Source organism: Rutilus rutilus (genome assembly GCF_951802725.1).
Source record: "Rutilus rutilus genome assembly, chromosome: 9".
Lineage (NCBI taxonomy): Eukaryota > Metazoa > Chordata > Actinopteri > Cypriniformes > Leuciscidae > Rutilus > Rutilus rutilus.
Window position 1 is genome coordinate 6871400 of NC_140223.1, and position 18732 is coordinate 6890131.

General features: G+C 35.8%; 3 protein-coding genes across 3 annotated transcripts in view; all 3 read right to left on the minus strand.

Annotated features, from left to right (window-relative positions):
• The window catches only part of LOC311296631 (zinc finger BED domain-containing protein 4-like), a 151234-nt gene that overhangs the window by 27415 nt on the left and 105087 nt on the right, over positions 1–18732 (minus strand). The gene's annotated exons all lie outside the window — the stretch shown is intronic.
• Positions 218–6696, minus strand: LOC311297323 (uncharacterized protein). Its single transcript, XM_084419571.1, has 2 exons — positions 6538–6696; positions 218–1969 (listed from the first exon to the last, which is right to left on the minus strand). Exons 1-2 carry the CDS (start codon positions 6647–6649, stop codon positions 960–962), a joined length of 1122 nt encoding a protein of 373 aa, XP_084275697.1. The 5' UTR covers positions 6650–6696; the 3' UTR covers positions 218–959.
• On the minus strand, positions 7114–11211 carry LOC311296651 (uncharacterized protein). The gene is made up of 4 exons (XM_084418532.1): positions 11069–11211; positions 10649–10859; positions 9781–10322; positions 7114–8106 (listed from the first exon to the last, which is right to left on the minus strand). Exons 2-4 carry the CDS (start codon positions 10731–10733, stop codon positions 7558–7560), a joined length of 1176 nt encoding a protein of 391 aa, XP_084274658.1. The 5' UTR covers positions 10734–10859; positions 11069–11211; the 3' UTR covers positions 7114–7557.

The following is an 18732-nucleotide window of genomic DNA, read 5'->3' on the forward strand; positions in this document are numbered from 1 at the left end:
ACATAGGGGAGCGGGTCAAATTAGTCTCCATGTCCCTGATAATTCACCAGTGCTCCTGATGGCCAGTGGGGCTGGGGCTGATATTTGGGAAAATGCACTCTTGCTTGTTGATTGTTTGTATCATACTTGCTTGTATTGTTCCTACATCATATATATATATATATATATATATATATATATCTCATCACAGATTTGCCCAATTGACCAGTAAATAATTGCAAATGGATCAACAGTTAGTTTATTGTTCAGTATTTTACAGCTTCTGTTATTTTTTACTGTATACATCCCACCAGATCTGGTGAACTGAAGATTTGGTACTTTATTGTTCTTCAGCATTCAACAATGAATGATAAAAATGAACCCCATCCACTTTGTATGATTCAAGATCTGATAATTTGATTGACAATAATACTGTAGATCCCAAACATATTTATCACAGTATTAATATAGAATGTTTAAACTGATTCATGGGATTAAAACTATATAACTCATCCTCTGTGTTCAATACATAATTCGATCAAGATAATTCGTTTCTGTTTTATCTCTCATAATTAATTGAACTTTCAGAACACAATCTAGTACAGTATTTAGGAAATAAGTAAATGACTTGAATATCTCCAATTCAAGTAAGAACTGAATTCGAATTCCTGAGTCCGAAATTTTCTCACGTTAAAAAATAAATATGACCTCACGTTGTGTCAATCACATTTACACACAGCCTCCGAAACTTTCGTCCGTTGGATCGGGTTCAATTTTCTGCATTTTTCGCAACCATAGCAAGCATTTTGAGAGGCGGTTTTGACAATTCAGAGCCATCGAAAGTTTTAAGATGACGAATGTGAAAAAACGCATATGAAAATTTCAGTTCAGACTCAGTGTGCAAGGACGTTAAGAGTTGTTGACAGGCAAAACTCGTCACACATTTACTTGAATGTATTTGACATGAAAACGAATGTTGCTCACTTGCCACATTTTTTCATATGAGTGTGAAGGCTTGATAAATGTTTGAAACTCTTCTCACACTGAGTACAGTGGTACGGCTTTTCTCCACTATGAACTCGCCCATGTATTTTTAGAGATCCTGATCGAGTGAAAGTTTTGTCACAAACTGAGCACATGTGATATCTTTCTCCAGTATGAATTATTTGGTGCTGTTTCAGATGACTAGATTTAGTAAAGCTCTTCCCACAGTCACAACACACATGATCTCTCACTTCATCGTGTGTTTTCTGGTGCCGTTTAAAAGTGTCCAGCCGTGAATAACTCTTTCCACAGAGAGAACACACGTGACGCTTAACACCTGTATGAACAGTTAGGTGTTTTTTGAGATATGACAATGAAATAAATGTTTTACCACACTGATCACAGTTAAATGGCTTTTCGCCAGAGTGACCATGTTGATGAGTCCTGAGAGCTTTAATACATCTGAAACTCTCTCCACACTGAGTACAGTGGTACGGCTTCTCTCCAGTATGAATTCTTTGGTGCCGTTTCAGTTCACCAGTTGTAACATAGCTCTTCCCACAGTCCGAACACACATGATCTCTCACTTCATTATGGGTTTTCTGGTGCAATTTAAGACAGTCCAGTCGTGCAAATCCCTTTCCACAGAGAGAACACACATAAGGCCTCTCACCTGAATGAACTTTCAGGTGTGTTTTTAGATTTGATGATGAAATAAAATCTTTACCACACTGATCACAGTTAAATGGTTTCACTCCAGAGTGAACGTGCAGATGATAAACGAGACCTGATTCACCAGTGAAACTCTTTCCACAATGAGGGCATGTATACGGTTTCTCTCCAGTGTGAATTCTCATGTGTCTGTTAAGGATTCCTTCATTTTGGAAACTCTTTCCACACTGAGAGCAGGAGTGTAGCTTTTTGGCTTTTGTTCGTTGAGATTTCAAGACATGTTTCTCATCCACTTCATTCAGTTTGTGTCTTTGCTCCGTCACTTCCATCTGGTCTAAAATAAACATATAAAATAGTCAGAATCAGTTCAAGGAGGATAAATATGAAAATTCAAGTGAACACTTACACTGTAAAAAAAATTCAATAAATGACTTCCAAATAATTATCCTCATGCAAAAAGATGCATTGTACTAATCATAGCTTAAGGTCTTCATGTATGTACTTTAAGTTGGAAAGTAAAAATACACTAATTACACTACACTAATTTAAGTAAAAACAAAGGTTAGCCTAAATACACCACGCATTATGTAATCACGTTGGAAAGTTCAATCGCGATGTAGACAAAAGTACCATCTAATATTTACAAAGCACACGTGCAAAGACTAAGTCAAATGCCCTGTACAAAAAAAAAAGGTAAAACAATGATGTCGGACTATTTTGAAGTTGGAGGAGAAAAATATCTGGGAGTTTTTCGCCCTACCGCGGTACTTCTGCATACGTCACGTGTGAGTGCCTTAATTAAAAAAATTAGGAAAAATCCAACCTTTAAGGACACCAATTTTCTTTGTGAATGAATAATGTATCGTAAATAAATAAATGTTCTTCCTTAAAATACAGGGTGCATAAGTCTGGACAGCCTATGTTAAATTCCCATAGGGGCAGGCAGATTTTTTTTTTTAAAGGCCAGTTACTTCATGGATCCAGGATACTATGCATCCTGATAAAGTTCCCTTGGCCTTTGGAATTAAAATAGCCCCACATCATCACATAGCCTTCACCATACCTAGAGATTGGCATGGTTTTATTTCAGTTAGCCTAATAGCTGGTTTGATTTGCATTGAGAGATGATCTTATGGAAAGTACTCCATGCCAATCTCTAGGTATGGTGAAGGCTATGTGATGATGTGTGACTTTACCATGGGTGTCTAAACTTATGCATAGCACTGTATGTGGCGCATCGCAGAGTTCTGCAAGATGAGCATTTGTGGTTAAAAAGTATATAACATTTTTTTTTTTTGAAAATGACCTATTGTTTCACTAGATAAGACCCTTATTCCTCGGCTGAGATTGTGCCGAGACTTTGAAGCTGCACTGAAACTGGCATTTAGACGTTGGTAACCACTGAAGTCCACTATATGGAGAAAAATCCTGGAATGTTTTTAGCAAAAACCTTCTTAAACATAAACATCTTAAACTAAATTATCAGGAAATTGTATTTCTGAAGTGAACTAATCCTTTACAATTAAACATTTATATTCACCGAACATATTTAAACTGTGCACAGTCAATCTATCAAGTCGAAGTGAAAAATCGAGTCCTACATCCCAAAAAACTGCAATGCAAAATTTGCCTGAAGAAAACCGTTGATATCGATAATTTAAATATGGATGCGCGGGAGAGAGCGAGCGGAGCCGATCAAGAAGACCGAAACAAACATCACTCCCAACACAATACAGATATTCATCGTCACAAGTTTCAAGACGCTATGGTGAGTATTGAGCACTGAAATTATTCTGCAAAGTTTTGCTTTAGGACCTCGTATAAAGTCTAAAAGACATTTTGATGCTATATAAATAAAGTTTACTTACTTACGTAAACCGCCACGCTTGTTGTTCTGTTGCAGATTTTGACGGCGCTGAGAACGCCAAAGAATGAGCACAAATCTCCGTGTTTATTAGGTTACGATCTGTCTTAACAGTCCTGTTTAATACGTTATTAGATAGAACTGTTATATGTAGAAAGTAGACAGTATATGAAAAAGTATTAGTGTATGCCGTGTGGTTAACACTGGACGTGTTGCTAGCGGAGCAGAAATACATAATCATGTTTCTCTTGGTTCCCTCAAAGTTGTGTTGGATTTTCTCCTTAGCGTAAAGGTTGAGAGAGGCCTATCTATCACTGTTTTCCATGTTTGTAGAGTTATTTTCTGGAGTAAATATATAAGCTATAATCTGTGTGTTTATACCATGGTTTACACAGCCTTTTTTTTTTAAATGGCGGGTGCTGGCGTTTCGCGTGCGTTCGGTCAATCAGCGTATATTAACGTCACTGATAGTTCCTATAGTGTTGGTTTCGACCCGACTCTGAGGTAGCAGCTAAATTAGTCCGTCCAAATGTAGTTCCTAGAACTAAAATTGTTCCTAGTTCCTGCGGTGCGAACGCGCCAAAAAACTGTGAAAAGATGAAAAGGTTCCTCCGGTGCGAAAGCCATTGGTTTCATGGTCGTGTTTTTCCGGTTACCACAAAAGTATCTGATGGTAGCCTATAGTTTTATTTCCAGAATCAGAAAGAGCTTTATTCGCCAAGTGTGTGCAAACACACAAGCAATTTGTTGTACCTCATGTCATACATGTCTAAAATACTGTTTGATCGACTTCTGAGATGTAATCTGTTTGATATGTGACCGCTAAAGACAGTGCCTATAGATAATGCCTTTTAATATCAAACACGTCAAGCTTGGGATTTTATTATCCATCCTTTTTTTTTTAGCGCTTGTGTCAGTAACTTTAAGCAGAAGAAGCTAAATATTTATTTACATACCACAAAATAAAGGATAAAGCAAAATCTACATCGACTGACACAAGTCTCATTCTCATTATATGATTAAATAACTTCTGTGATGCAGGGGAACTTCTGTCATTAATGTTAGTTTTTATTTTATTTTGCAAGTTTTTAGTGCCGCATACCGAAAAGCTTGTTTTCCAAATTCATTTCGGGCGAGCGGAACGGAGAGGTTGTACAAATCAAAGAATAAACTCCAACAGGTTTGTGTTGGGTAAGAGAGCAAAGATATGATTTATATAAATATATAAACCCAAAATTGATTTATAAATAAACAGATACCAATTGTTTACATCTGCGTATTGATAATGACGACCAAACAACTCTGTTGTACAGATCACAGTGATGAGTATTGTATTTACAATTTAGTAAACCTAAGTGCACAATGATGCAATGTATGCAAAGAGCTTAAAAGTTTAGTAGTTGCCGATTTATACGAAATATCCCCATAATTAAAGACTGGCATAAAAGTGGCCGAAACTAGTCTCAAATGAAAAACATGATTTATTTCTATAATAAAATCCCAGCTTTATTTTTAATTTAGTCCTTAACTGATTAACATGGGATTTAAAAGATACGGAATCATCAAATATAAAACCGAGATGTTTATATTCTGTCACAACCTCTATTATAGTACCCTGTAAGGATTTAAGTGATAGGCTAGTTGATTTGCCAACTTGTTTCTTTGATCGTGAAAATAACATTAATTTAGTTTTGGTCTCGTTCAAAGTCAGGTTTAGGTCACAAAGCCTTTGGTGCACAACATCAAAAGCACACTGTAGAAAAGACAAAGCTTGGTGTAATTTGGTTGCACTACAATAAATCACGGTGTCATCGGCATAAAATTGAAAATTGACATTATAATATTGAGATCAAGATTATTAATATAAATGATAAAAAGTAACGGCCCCAGAACTGACCCCTGAGGAACACCCCTCATAATCTTTAAAGGTGCGGATGAATGACCTTCCATTCGCACACACTGTGTCCTGTCCAATAAATAGCTTTCAAACCAAGAAATTGTATGATTTGACAATCCAGTTAGTCTAAGTCTAGTTTTCAGTATACTGAAATCAATGGTGTCGAAAGCCTTTGACAAATCAAATAAAAAGTGAAACACAATAATGGCCTCTATCAAGCGCCTCAATGATATCTTTTAGAACCGTCATTGCTTTTTCCTAAAACCTGACTGATTGTGTGATAAGATGTCATGTTCATTCAAATATGAAAACAACTGCTCACTAATAAGAGATTCAAAAACCTTAGACAGAATGCAAAGTTTAGAAACCGACCTATAGGCCTAGTTATTCATATCAGAAGGATCTCCTCCTTTTAACAATGGAATAACAAATGCAGACTTCATATCTTTGGAAATTCATTAAAACTCAGTGAAATAAATATATATATATATATATATATATATATATATATATATATATGTGTGTGTGTGTGTGTGTGTACAGGGCAGCTAGCTTTTTGAATGTATTCAGTGTATACCCTTATGTGCCCCATATGTATACCCTTATTTAAAATAAGTTATTTTCCTGTGTTGGAATTGATTTGTCAATAAAGTAATGTGATAAAATGTCAACCCTGTTGCCTGTGTTCTGTATTTTGCTTAATTTTTTTTTTTTATATATATATATACATTTTTCTTTTGGGACAGTGAGAAATAAAATTAATACTACAATTTAAAATGATTAATTGGACCAGCAACAGGTTTGGTAAACTACATTTTTCCATTGGCTCACCATATTATTTGTGATCGAGCCCATGTGAACAGAATGTTTCCACAATTTATCAAATTTAATAAACTGAAATTAAATTAGGCCAATTGAAAAAAATAGATTTGAACTTAGCAGAAAACAAGAGATCAGGAATCCGTCTGTGTGATTTTCAAGTATCAGATCTTTGATGTGGCAAAGTTTATCTCTACAATTAAAATGTGTTTGACAACTTCCATACATGATTATGACCATTTAGATGCATTTATCAGTGATACAGATAACGTTATCAGTTTCCAAAACAATCAACAATGAAGAATCAAGAATGGACACCAACCTGTTTGTTCCTCAGTATCTTCTTGTTTTATTCTGGATGAAACATCGCTCACATCCAGACTGGAAATATACGGCATCCGGCGAAAACATTCTGCAATCGTCTTTTCATTCATGGTCGTAAAACAGTTATCAACATTCAACAACGTTGTTTGAAATACTCTTCTGCGCATGCTCAGTCAATGCGCGCGACGTCATGACTTCTTAAAGGGGCCGCACATTCTAAAGCAAATCACTGGTAATGTAAATAACACGTTGTAATCGTAAAAAAAATGGCTTTGACAGTCTAGTCACATTCACAGTTAAAATTAGGGTTGTTTTTCTGTTAGACATGGTTGCACCTTTACCCTTTGCATCCTTAATATGGTGTCTTTCTTTTGAATGTTAAGTCTATACGTTTACTTTATATATACGTACAGAACAGAGTAGCATACTAAAGAAGAGACAATGTAATACTTACAGATGCTTACATTTAATTTTTGTGGGATTTTTCATTGAATACATACAATTTACTGCAGCTATTTTACTGGAATCTTTTTAATCATGTAAATAAAGAAAACAATCATTTTATTTTTCAGTTTGTTTATTGTTTAATATTTTACAGTTTCTATTATTTTCTAACTACATCCACCAAATCTGGTGAACTGAAGGTTTGGCACTTCATTGTTCATACTTTTATGATATAAGACCTGATCATTTCTGTCTGGGATTATTTTAATAATACAGTACATCTCAAACTTGTTTACTACAGTATTGTGTAGTAAATAGGATGTGTTTGAAACTAAATTCATTCTCAATCAATCATAGCTCAGTCGAGACAAGATGTATATCATATTATTTCTCATGAACAATCAAAAATACATTAACATATTCTAGACACCACCCAGCCAAACAAAATATGCAAATCACTTTACTTTTGCTGTAAGAGTTGTGAACTGGTGAAACTTCAACTCATAAGTCTTTTTGGTTCTCAGAGCATTTCAACAAATTCAAAAACGAAACTTGTGTCTTTACAATGAAAAAGTTACAACGTATCATGATATTTTTTTATATGAATAAGAAGGCTTGATGAAGACAGAAAGATCTCTCCACACTGAGTACAGCGCTTCTCTCCAGTATGAAGTCGCTTATTATGTTCTTTCAGGTGTGCAGACTGAGCGAAGCTCTTGTCACAATATGAGCACTTGTAAGGTCTTTCTCCAGTATGAACTCGCTCATGTACTTTCAGAGACCAAGAGTGATTGAAGCTCTTGTCACAATATGAGCACTTGCAAGGTTTTTCTCCAGTATGAATTCTTTGATGCAGTCTCAGACTAGAAGCTCTAATAAAGCTCTTCCCACAGTCATAACACACATGATCTCTCTCACCGGTGTGTATTTTCTGGTGCTGTTTAAGAGAGTTCAGCCATGTAAAACTCTTTCCACAAAAAGAACACACATAATGCCTCTCATTTGTATGTTTTTTCAGGTGTTCTTTTAAACTTGAGGATACGTAAAAACCTTTACCACAATGATCACAGTTAAATGGCTTTTCTCCAGTGTGAACACGCAGATGATTATCGAGAACAATTTTACTTTTGTCAGTGGCGGATTTAGCAAATTGGGGGCCCAAGGCGAAGGTATGTATGGGCCCCCCATCCGATCTTTAAAGGTGCAATGTGTCATATTCTGAGGATCTATTGACAGAAATGCAATATAAGATCCATTCATTGGTGTATAAAGACCTGAACCGTTGGGTTCTTATTACCTTAGAAGGAGTCATTTATATCTACATAACCGCGGGAACCCCCTTCTATGAAGATTGACATATTGTGACATCTAAAAATCACACACTGCACCTTTAAGAGAGAGCAAAATCTTCTTTTTTTTTTTTTTACAGACTGAATGGTAAATAGGCAGGTAAAGGTTGGAGAGGAGAAATAAAACTTCCCCTTTAAACCTTGCATACACTTGTTCAGCTCCTAAACAGAAACGTTACAATGTTTACATGGTACAATTTCTGGTAAGCCCGGTTTTTTTTTTTTTTTTTTTTTTTGGCTTGACAAATTTCACCATTTCAATATTGACTCATTTGTATACATATTAGGTACACAAGATAGGCGTTCATTTTTCTCAAGAAAAAAAAAACTCACATAATGCTGTGAACATACAGAGCGACATATTAGCTGGTATTATTTAAGGTTAAAAATAACTCAAATTAAACATAATGCGTTTTTGTTATAATTAAATTATAAGTAAACAATATACTAAATAAATAATATAGTACACATATTTAGCTACACTATATCTTATTTTTCTAGTCAACTAACATGCTATAGCCTTTATGGTAAGTAAATGGCTTTCCTGAGGTAACGTTAGGCTAAACGTTATGTGACGATTGTTCTCCGGTCTGCTACATTACCTCTTTCTGCGGTTGAAAAACACGGTTGATTGGTCGATATTATGAATAAGGAATACATTTTGGTAAGTTATTACCGAAGATGGATCTGTCACGTCACATTACAAGCTCCAAAAGGTATTTATTGTTTGAATTTTGTAATAGAATTGACAGAATCTGAGAGCTGAGATTTTTCATATCATAAGTAATTTAAACTGCTCTGTTTTGTCTGTCGGTCTCAATGAACTCTTTGCTTCACAATTTTTCTGTGCGTTGGACGTTTGTTGTACCTAGCCATAAAAAAGTTTGCCATCTTTGGCAGCTTTCCCAAATACTTACAGTATCTGAGTCTTTTTTTTTTCTTTTATTTGGGACGCTTGGGTAACTTCGAAACTTTTCATTTTCACGTTTAGACGCATCTTGCTCTGTTTGTGTATTTCCTGTATCGTTAGCGTTGTTGTCATTGTCAGCGGGCATCACAAAAAAGTTTGTTACCTTATTCTGCAATTTTTCCAACTTTTTTCAGCACCGCTTGGGTAGCTTCGCTTCGTTTTTACTCTACTACTCTGTACACTCTGTCAATCACTTCATTTTCTCTGTCAGTTTTTTTCGCAATACAGCCTTGTCACTTTCGCAGATGCGTGAGATAATGGAATAGTCCAATGTAGTGAGGTGGGGGGCCCCCTCCTTTCTGCGACTAATGATTTGATGCCATTTTTCGCAAATGGAGATTAAGAAATATATAATTTGCAAAAAGTAAAAAAAAAAAAAAAAAAAAAGCATAAGTTAATGGGGCATTTTGGGGGCCCCTAGGTAGCTTGGGGCCCAAGGCAATTGCCGACCTTTGCCTAATGGTAAAGTCCGCCCCTGACTTTTGTAACTCTTCTCACACTGAGTACATTTGTACGGCTTTTCTTCAGTATGAACTACCTCATGTTTTTTCAGGGCTCCAGACTGAGTGAAACTCTTGTCACAATATGAGCACTTGTAGGGTTTTTCTCCAGTATGAATTCGTTGGTGCTGTTTCAGATAGTCATCTCTAGTAAAGCTCTTCCCACAGTCACAACACACATGATCTCTCACTTCATTGTGTGTTTTCTGGTGCTGTTTACAATGATCCAGCCGTGTAAAACTCTTTCCACAGGCAGAACACACATAAGGCTTCTCACCTGTATGAACTATCAGGTGTTGTTTTAGATTTGATGATGAACTAAAATCTTTTCCACACTGATCACAGTTAAATGGTTTCTCTCCAGAGGGAAAACACAGATGTTTTTTGAGTCCCGATATATATGTGTAACTCTTTCCACACTGAGAGCAGACGTGCAGCTTTTTGGCTTTAGTTTTTAAGTTACAATGTTTTTCATCCACTTCATTCAGTTTGTGTCTTTGCTCCATCGTTTCCATCTGGTCTGAAATAAACATTAATTCAGAATCAGTTCATGGGAGAATAAATGTGAAAATTCATGTAACCCTGATTTATTAGCAAGAAAGCATTAGAGATCAGCATCTGTATAATGTACCAGATATTTGTTGTGCAAAGGATACCTCTGTCATTTGCTTATTAATGTAATCAAAATGTTAATGACAATTGCTTAAGGTTAAGATCATTTAGACATTATTTATCACCCCTACATTGTGCATTATTTTACAGCCACTAAATCTTTAAATTACTGATAGGGAAAATGATATGTTACCAAGCTTAAATAATAATGAAGAATTAAGAATGGACACCAACCTATTTGTTCCTCAGTATCTTCATGTTTTATTCTGGATGGTTCTGGATCGCTCATGTCTTCAATCTCCTCTTTAATAAACTCCATCTTTAGCAGTCACACAGATTTCAGCTGCTACTCCTGGAGTTTGTCCTTCTCTTGTAGGATGATGGGAATATTCCCAGTATTTATTGGTGAATTGTTGTGATCATACCGTCGCCCACAGGACCAGATCTGGCTAATTTGAAAAGAACTTAGTGAATTTATATAGAAAATACTTAAATTACATTGAAACATATCCGTTAGCCTACATGTTAGAATGCAGGGTCTTTTTTATGGTTTTATATACAATACTAAACCAGAGCACGTGATACGTTTCATATCGTAGTATCAATTCTGGAGCAGAATAATGCCAAACTCTACAAATTGGGAACATCTCTCACATCCAGACTGTAAATAAACGGCATCTGGCGTCAGTTTTAGCTTGAACTGGTCAGATTTACAGCACTCGTGTCTCGCGCTACATTCTTCTGCTCGTTTCGTTTGTTCCAGGTTTGTTGTTCCTTTGGATTTGTTAGGGTTGCCAGAACTAGCGAAATTGCTAAGCAAAACCATCGGTAAAACCGCGGACTTGGCAACCTCCATTTGTAAAGCAAACCTGAAAACTTAGTAAACGTAATGCTGCCATCTATTGGATATTCCTATCAATTTACCCACACATGGGAATATAGACGTTAAATTAACATTTATTGATCTATAAGCATTTTACAGATTTATTTGTATACAAATTATAAAACTAGGCTATATTGTCAGTGCACCAGCTGTAGCCTACAAATGAACTGGGTCTTTATGTTAGATTAGTTATTCTCAGCGTTTCAAACTGATGATAACAGATAGGAAGAGTTTAGATTAGATTAGATTATGCAATCACCCGTTCTGCAAAATTTTCATGGGCGATGCATTTTACACTTTTGTGACTACTTGTCTGCAACTTCAAATTCAGAATAGCCTACAGGTTTGTGACTATTGTCTGCAAGTGCAAACCTCAACATTCAACCTTAGATTTTTAATTGACATGTTTTCACATTGGAGTTGTGAGTGTAAATTTTAGTAAATAAATATGAATATTTATTGTACAAGTTCTCAAATCCACATCTACATGCTCTCGGGTTTTGCTACTCTTTTCCAATCTTCAAGCAAAACGAGCTGAATGAAATTCTCTGAATGATATCAGTCCACAATCATCCTTGAATCATAACCACACCATGTTTGTTGTTTGGCCAGAGGAGAACTGGCCCGCCGACTGAGCCTGTTTTTTCTTCTTCTTCTCCGTTCTGTCACCTGATGTAGTTTGGGTTCTTGCCACTGTCGCCTCTGGCTTGCTTAGTTGGGGACATTCTTAATATTATTGGTCTGACTGTACTGACACTATTGTATGAGAACTGAACCGAGCTGGACGATGACATCACTGTTTTCTCCAGAGCTGCTTAATAGTAGAAATTAACTTTTTTCAACTGATGAACTTTACACAGTCATTGAACAAAACTGAATCACTTCAGCATGACTTCAGCTGAATAATGACACTATTTTCTTTTAAGAGCAGCTTTAAGGAGAATTGAACTCTGTTTGCATCATTGATCATTTTCCTGTTTATCCCTGTAAAGCTGCTTTGAAACAGTCTTTACTGTAGCCTACATAAAGCTATATATTTAAAGGTGACTTGACATTTGCAAAAGGAAATTATTTAGTGTTAAACAGAGTGAAAGAGTTAATGTGTGTGAAAGAATGATGTTTTTCTTTTAATCATATACAGTAAATATAATTTTCTTGTTATTTTGTGGTTTAAAATGTGTGTTAATAAATGTTAATATTATAGTGTATTTGTTCATTGTTAATACATGTTTATATTAAAGTGTATTTGTTCATTTTATAATAAATTCTCATTTGAAATGGAACTAAAGAGAAACTAAGCAGAATGACTTGTCTGTCACCATATAGATATATGAAATTTTTAGATGTCTGGACTATGTCGTTTACACACGATATAGGCATATTAATCATAATGGGGGGAACTGTAGTGCTATTTACAACAAAGCAAAAACAAATAAATACCAAAGGTGAAAAAACACCAGAATTAAATGTAATAATAAATGAAAGAGCAAAACATTCATGCATATGTTTAAGTCTTTCCATTCAAGCATTTCTCAATCAGCTCCCTAGTTCACTTTTTCAGGGCCCTGAACAGGGAATCGGCCATTTTAAGAGCTGTCTCAATCGCAAAATCGAATTCAAAACACAGTGAAACAATAAAAAGTCCCACATTGTATTGTGAAAACCAGGGAGTTTTTCCTCCCTCTCACTATGTTCCCTTAACAGAAGTTCTGAAAGGGATGGTTCACCCAAAAATGAACATTTTGTCATCACTTACTTCACACTCAAGTCGTTCCAAACCATGATTTTCTTTGTTCTGTTGAACACAAAAGAAGAAATTTTGAAGAATGTCTGTAATCAAACAATTGACGGCACCCACTGACTTCTTAAGTCGGAAGAAATACTAAGGAAGTCAATGACTACCGTCAACTATTTGATTACCAACATTCTTCAAAATATCTTCTTTTGTGTTCAACTCAAGAAAGAAACTCATACAGGTTTTGAACAACATGAGGGTGAGTAAATGATGACAAAATGTTCATGATTGGGTGAACTATCCCTAGAAGAGAGAGGTCAAAATCAACGTGGCTGAAAAACCACCAACGCGTTTCAGCACACAGGCCTTCATCAGGGCTAAAATGTGTAGTCAGGGTCTTTACCGTCCTTTCCAGTGGCCGAATTTGTGTACACGACTGATTCAGGACGAAGCTGATTGAGACCCTGAGTCTCGTCTCAAGACTGCTGAAAAACCTCTTTGTCTTATTCCAAAAGTTTTCACCTCATTCATTATAGTGATGTCTGAAAATTGCCACATCAAGCACTAAGCATCAAGTTTTATTGGTGTCGACACATTAGGCTGAGATGAACTACAAGATCATCCCTTGTGAAATAAAACTGACTACAAATAAAGGAATAACACTTTCCTCAATCACACAAAAACAGATGTCGTCAGTGAAATGGTCATTTTATTTTATTTTTATTACACAGAGCCTATAATTCAAGAGAAATGTGTAGGCAACTATTATCTACGAAAAACACGTTTCAAAAACTCCATATTGAAGTTAAAAGCTAAAATGTAAAAAAATGTAAATTTGTTTCTGGTCTCATTTAATTTTGGCACTTCAATGGTTCAATCAAAGAATAAAAGATTAAAGTGATCACACACTTTTGCCACTCTCCAAGAAAGAAACACCTTTACAAATCTTCTGGTATTTCACACCAACGCTAGTTTAACTAGCCATTTAACTGAAAATAATAAATTAATGTACTGAATCTCAAATGATTTTCTTGAACACATTAGATCTGAGAATAACATTTGCTCAATTTGACACATGACAATGATTTTTAATATGAATCCTTAAAGTCGTTGATTGGGTGAAACTCTTCTCACACTGAGTACACTGGAACGGCTTCTCTCCAGTATGAACTCGCTCGTGTGATTTCAGGTTTCCAGACTGAGCGAAACTCTTGTCACAATATGAGCACTTGTAAGGTTTTTCTCCATTATGAATTCGTAGGTGCCGATTCAGTTGGCCAGCTTTAGTAAAGCTCTTCCCACAGTTAAAGCACACATGATCTCTCACTCCACTATCTGTTTTCTGGTGCAGTTTAAAATTGTTCAGCCATGAAAAGCTCTTTCCACAGAAAGTACAAAAGTGAGGCCTCTCATCTGAATTAACTTTTTTCAGATGTGATGATGATCTAAAATCTTTACCACACTGATCACACTTAAATGGCTTTTCTCCAGAGTGAATGCGCAGATGATTACAAAGACCTCTGGAAGATTTGAAACTCACTCCACACAGAGTACAGTGGTAAAGCTGCTCTCCAGTATGAAGTTGCTCGTGCACTTTCAGGTTTCCAGACACATTGAATCTCTTGTCACAAACTGAGCACTTGTAAGGTCTTTCTCCAGTATGAATTCGTTGGTGCCGTTTCAGTTGAGTAGGTGTAGTAAAACTCTTCCCACATTCACAACACACATGATCTCTCACTTCATTGTGCATTTTTTGGTGCTGTTTAAAACCTTCCAGTCGTGAAAAACTCTTTCCACAGAGAGAACACACATAAGGCCTCTCATCTGAATGAACTTTCAGGTGTTTTTTTAGATCTGAAGGCGAATTAAACTTTTTACCACACTGATCACAGTTAAATGGCTTTTCTCCGGAGTGACGGAGCAAATGATTATTGAGACTTGACACTTGAGAAAAACTCTTTCCACACTGAGTGCATGTATACGGTTTCTCTCCAGTGTGAACTCTCATGTGTGTGTTAAGGTTTCCTTTTTGTCTGAAACTCTTTCCACACTGTGAGCAGGTGTGCCGCTTTTTGGCTTTTGTTCCTTGAGTTTTCACATCACATTTCTCCTCCACTTCATTCAGTTTATGTCTTTTCTCCATCGCTTCCATCCAGTCTAAAATAAACATATTAAGTAGTTAGAATCAGATCAAAATTCAAGTAAACCCTAATTCAAAGGGATAGTTCACTCAAAAGTTAAAATACTGCCATCAATCGCTCACCTTCATGTCGTTTCGAACCCATAAGACTTTTGTTTATCTTTGAAAAAACAAAGATATTTAATTGAAACCTGAGAGGTTTCTGTACCTCCATTGCAACCCAAAGAGGTCAAAAAGGTGTCATAAAACAAAACTATATCAATCCATGAATCAAGAGATACAATCACTTTATATCCTTAACAGATTTAATTTAGGGTTATATAGACATAAACTGAACAAAATTATGATCGCAACACTTTTGTTTCTGCCCCCATTTTTCACGAGCTGAACTCAAAGATCTAAGACTTTTTCTATGTACACAAAAGGCCTATTTCTCTTAAATATTGTTCACAAATCTGTCTAAATCTGTGTTAGTGAGCACTTCTCCTTTGCCGAGATAATCCATCCACCTCACAGGTGTGGCATATCAAGATGCTGATTAGACTGCATGATTATTGCACAGGTGTGCCTTAGGCTGGCCACAATAGAAGGCCACTCTAAAATGTGCAGTTTTATCACACAACAGCACAATGCCACAGATGTCGCAAGTTTTGAGGGAGCGTGCAATTGGCATGCTGACTGCAGGAATGTCCGTGAATTGAATGTTAATTTCTCTACCATAAGCCGTCGCCCATTTCAGAGAATTTGTCTAAGAGCGTCTAAGACCAGCCACCCGGACAGCTGATGCAACAATGGGTTTGCATAACCAAAGAATTTCTGCACAAACTGTCAGAAACCTTCTCAGGGAAGCTCATCTGCATGCTCGTCGTCCTCATCGGGGTCTCGACCTGACTGCGAAGTGCTCACTAACACAGATTTAGACAGATTTGTGAACAATATTTGAGAGAAATAGGCCTTTTTTGTACATAGAAAAAGCATTAGATCTTTGAGTTCTGCTCATGAAAAATGGGGGCAAAAACAAAAGTGTTGCGTTTATAATTTTGTTAAGTATATAATCAAAAACACATGCAGTAGACATACTTACTTACTCACATACTTAGACTGCATCAAATATGGTAAACATGGAGACAGTACAACAGAATTTTCATTTTTGGGTAATATAACCCTCTACAAGCGGAAAGCAACAGGTATCTGTCTCTGTGATTATCAAGACTTCAAGCACTTTGATGTGGCAAAGTTTAGTTCTGTCATTCTCTTGTTAAAGCAATCAAAATGTCTTTGACAACTGCTATACAAGGTTATGATCATTTAGATGCATTTCTTTTTAATTTACTATAGTATATTGCTCATTATGTCACCAAAGCAGTAAAAATGAAGAATCAATAATGGACACCAACCTTTTTGTTCCTCAGTATCTTCATGTTTTATTCTGGATGGTTCTGGATCACTCGTGTCTTCAATCTCCTCTTTAATAAACTCCATCTTTACCATAATATGTCAGGCAGACATAATTGTTGTGGCTGAAAGTCACTAATGAATGATATCCTGTCGCTGTGAGTGCGGCTTGAAGAACCAGACCTGCTGAAGTAAAAAATCTAAATAAATTGATATTTATAAAACTGATTTACATGTTTAGTGGTTCAGTTTAATTGATTCCTTATTTAGTATTTCCATAGTTTTATCTGGGTCATTTCTTGTCAACCAGAGGTCCCCGGCTAATTTTTTTGATTTTGATCATTTTTTTGCTGGTGAAAGAAACACATAAATGTAACATTAAATATTAAATGTAATGAATGTATATGTACTGAGTAATCCACTGTTTTGTAAAGGGGGTTAAAATGACAATTTTCACCTGAGATTTGGAGCCAAATTACAGAAGGGTAAAAATGACTTTAGAAAAAGATGGCAGCATCATAATTTTATTTTTATACAGAGATTGGTAGGTCTATTGGTAAAATCTGTTGATTTTAGCAATCTTTATTGCATTATAATCCAACAGTGACGGTTCAAAAATAAGAAAAGGCACTTCTTGCGTTTTATGCCCCAAGTTTACATGCCTGTAACTCATAAAGTATTAAAGATCTTTTAATATCCATAGATTCTATCAAACCTTTCTTTTGGTATCATTATTTTAAAGGCCCATTATGGTTCAATCCCAGAGATATGGAGATCTCAATGTGGCTCATAATTATAACCACCAAACCCTAACCCTAAGGGCTTCTTAAAGTGTAACCCAATAAATTCATTCATTCAGTTCCAGAAGTGAATTTAGTTACATATAACTGAAAATAAAATAAATGTAATAATGACAAATGAGGACATTCAAAGTTTCTGATAAATTGTATAAATACAATGAATGAATGAATGAATGAATGAATGAATGAAACTCAATAGCATTTACCAATGAAACATTGCATTTATACAGTCAATTCAGTTGGTAAAATAGCAGACACTGCAAAATGGAATGGAATAGAATAGAAATTGCTCAGATATCGAGGCACTAAAAACAACTGGCTAACGTGTAAACACAAAGTTAGACAAAACTAAAAATTCACACAGTTGAACGCTAATGTTTGTAAACGGTAGGCATCTGTTCAAGACAAAGGGGTTTTGTTTCGTTTATTTGCGCATTATTTAAAGCGTTAATCATTTAAAGTATCGGTTTTACCTAGTTCTTGTAGTTGTTATTGTTTACCTTCCTCGTTCTCTAGCTCTCATCTCGTCTCATCTGCCCCAAACGCGCTCTCATCTGTCGTAAACACCTACCGTGTGCATTGAGCAGCAGACGTTACTCGCTTGTTTTCCTCCAGGGGTCGCTTTATGATTTACAAACAAAGCCGAAACTGCTGCATTGAAGCGCACTGTTTCACTGTTTGAAGACATTTTACACAACAAAGTACAGAGCTACTACTATCTTACACAGTTATTGTTGGCATATAGTGGCAAAATAAAGGAGGAATTTTTTTATTGCTATCAGGATGTGAAGAGAGTTTCAACCAGTATAACAAAAAGTGTTTATTGTCAAACCACAACAACTCAATCAATTCCCTACGGGAAATATAAACTCCCACTACATATTTTCTTGTTCGAGAAGCCGTTAGCCGTTTCACTCGGAAATACATCAAGTTATCAAATGTATGTCAACTATCGCAACTTCAGTTTCATACTGAATTCAACAACCATCACTGTTTGACTTACATTCATTGTGAGATCTTCTGTAAATTTGCACATTTTACGAGACAAACTGCAGGGTCACCATTTTAAATCTATTTTCATATATCTGTTCCTGCCTCTGTGAACAAGTTAAAACATTTGACTAAATGCTATAATGGACTCAGATTGTCAGTGAAATGTTCATTTTATTGTGTAAGAGCCATCAACAGATGACTTTTTATATCGCAGAGAATATATTTCTATTGCCATCTCATTCTACTACTCTCTCTCTCTCTCACACACACACACACACACACACACGTTTCACATAACAATAGTACAAAATAAAAACCTAAATTAAAGTTTAAATTAAATTGATAACTTTTCATGCAGACAAAAGGCTGATT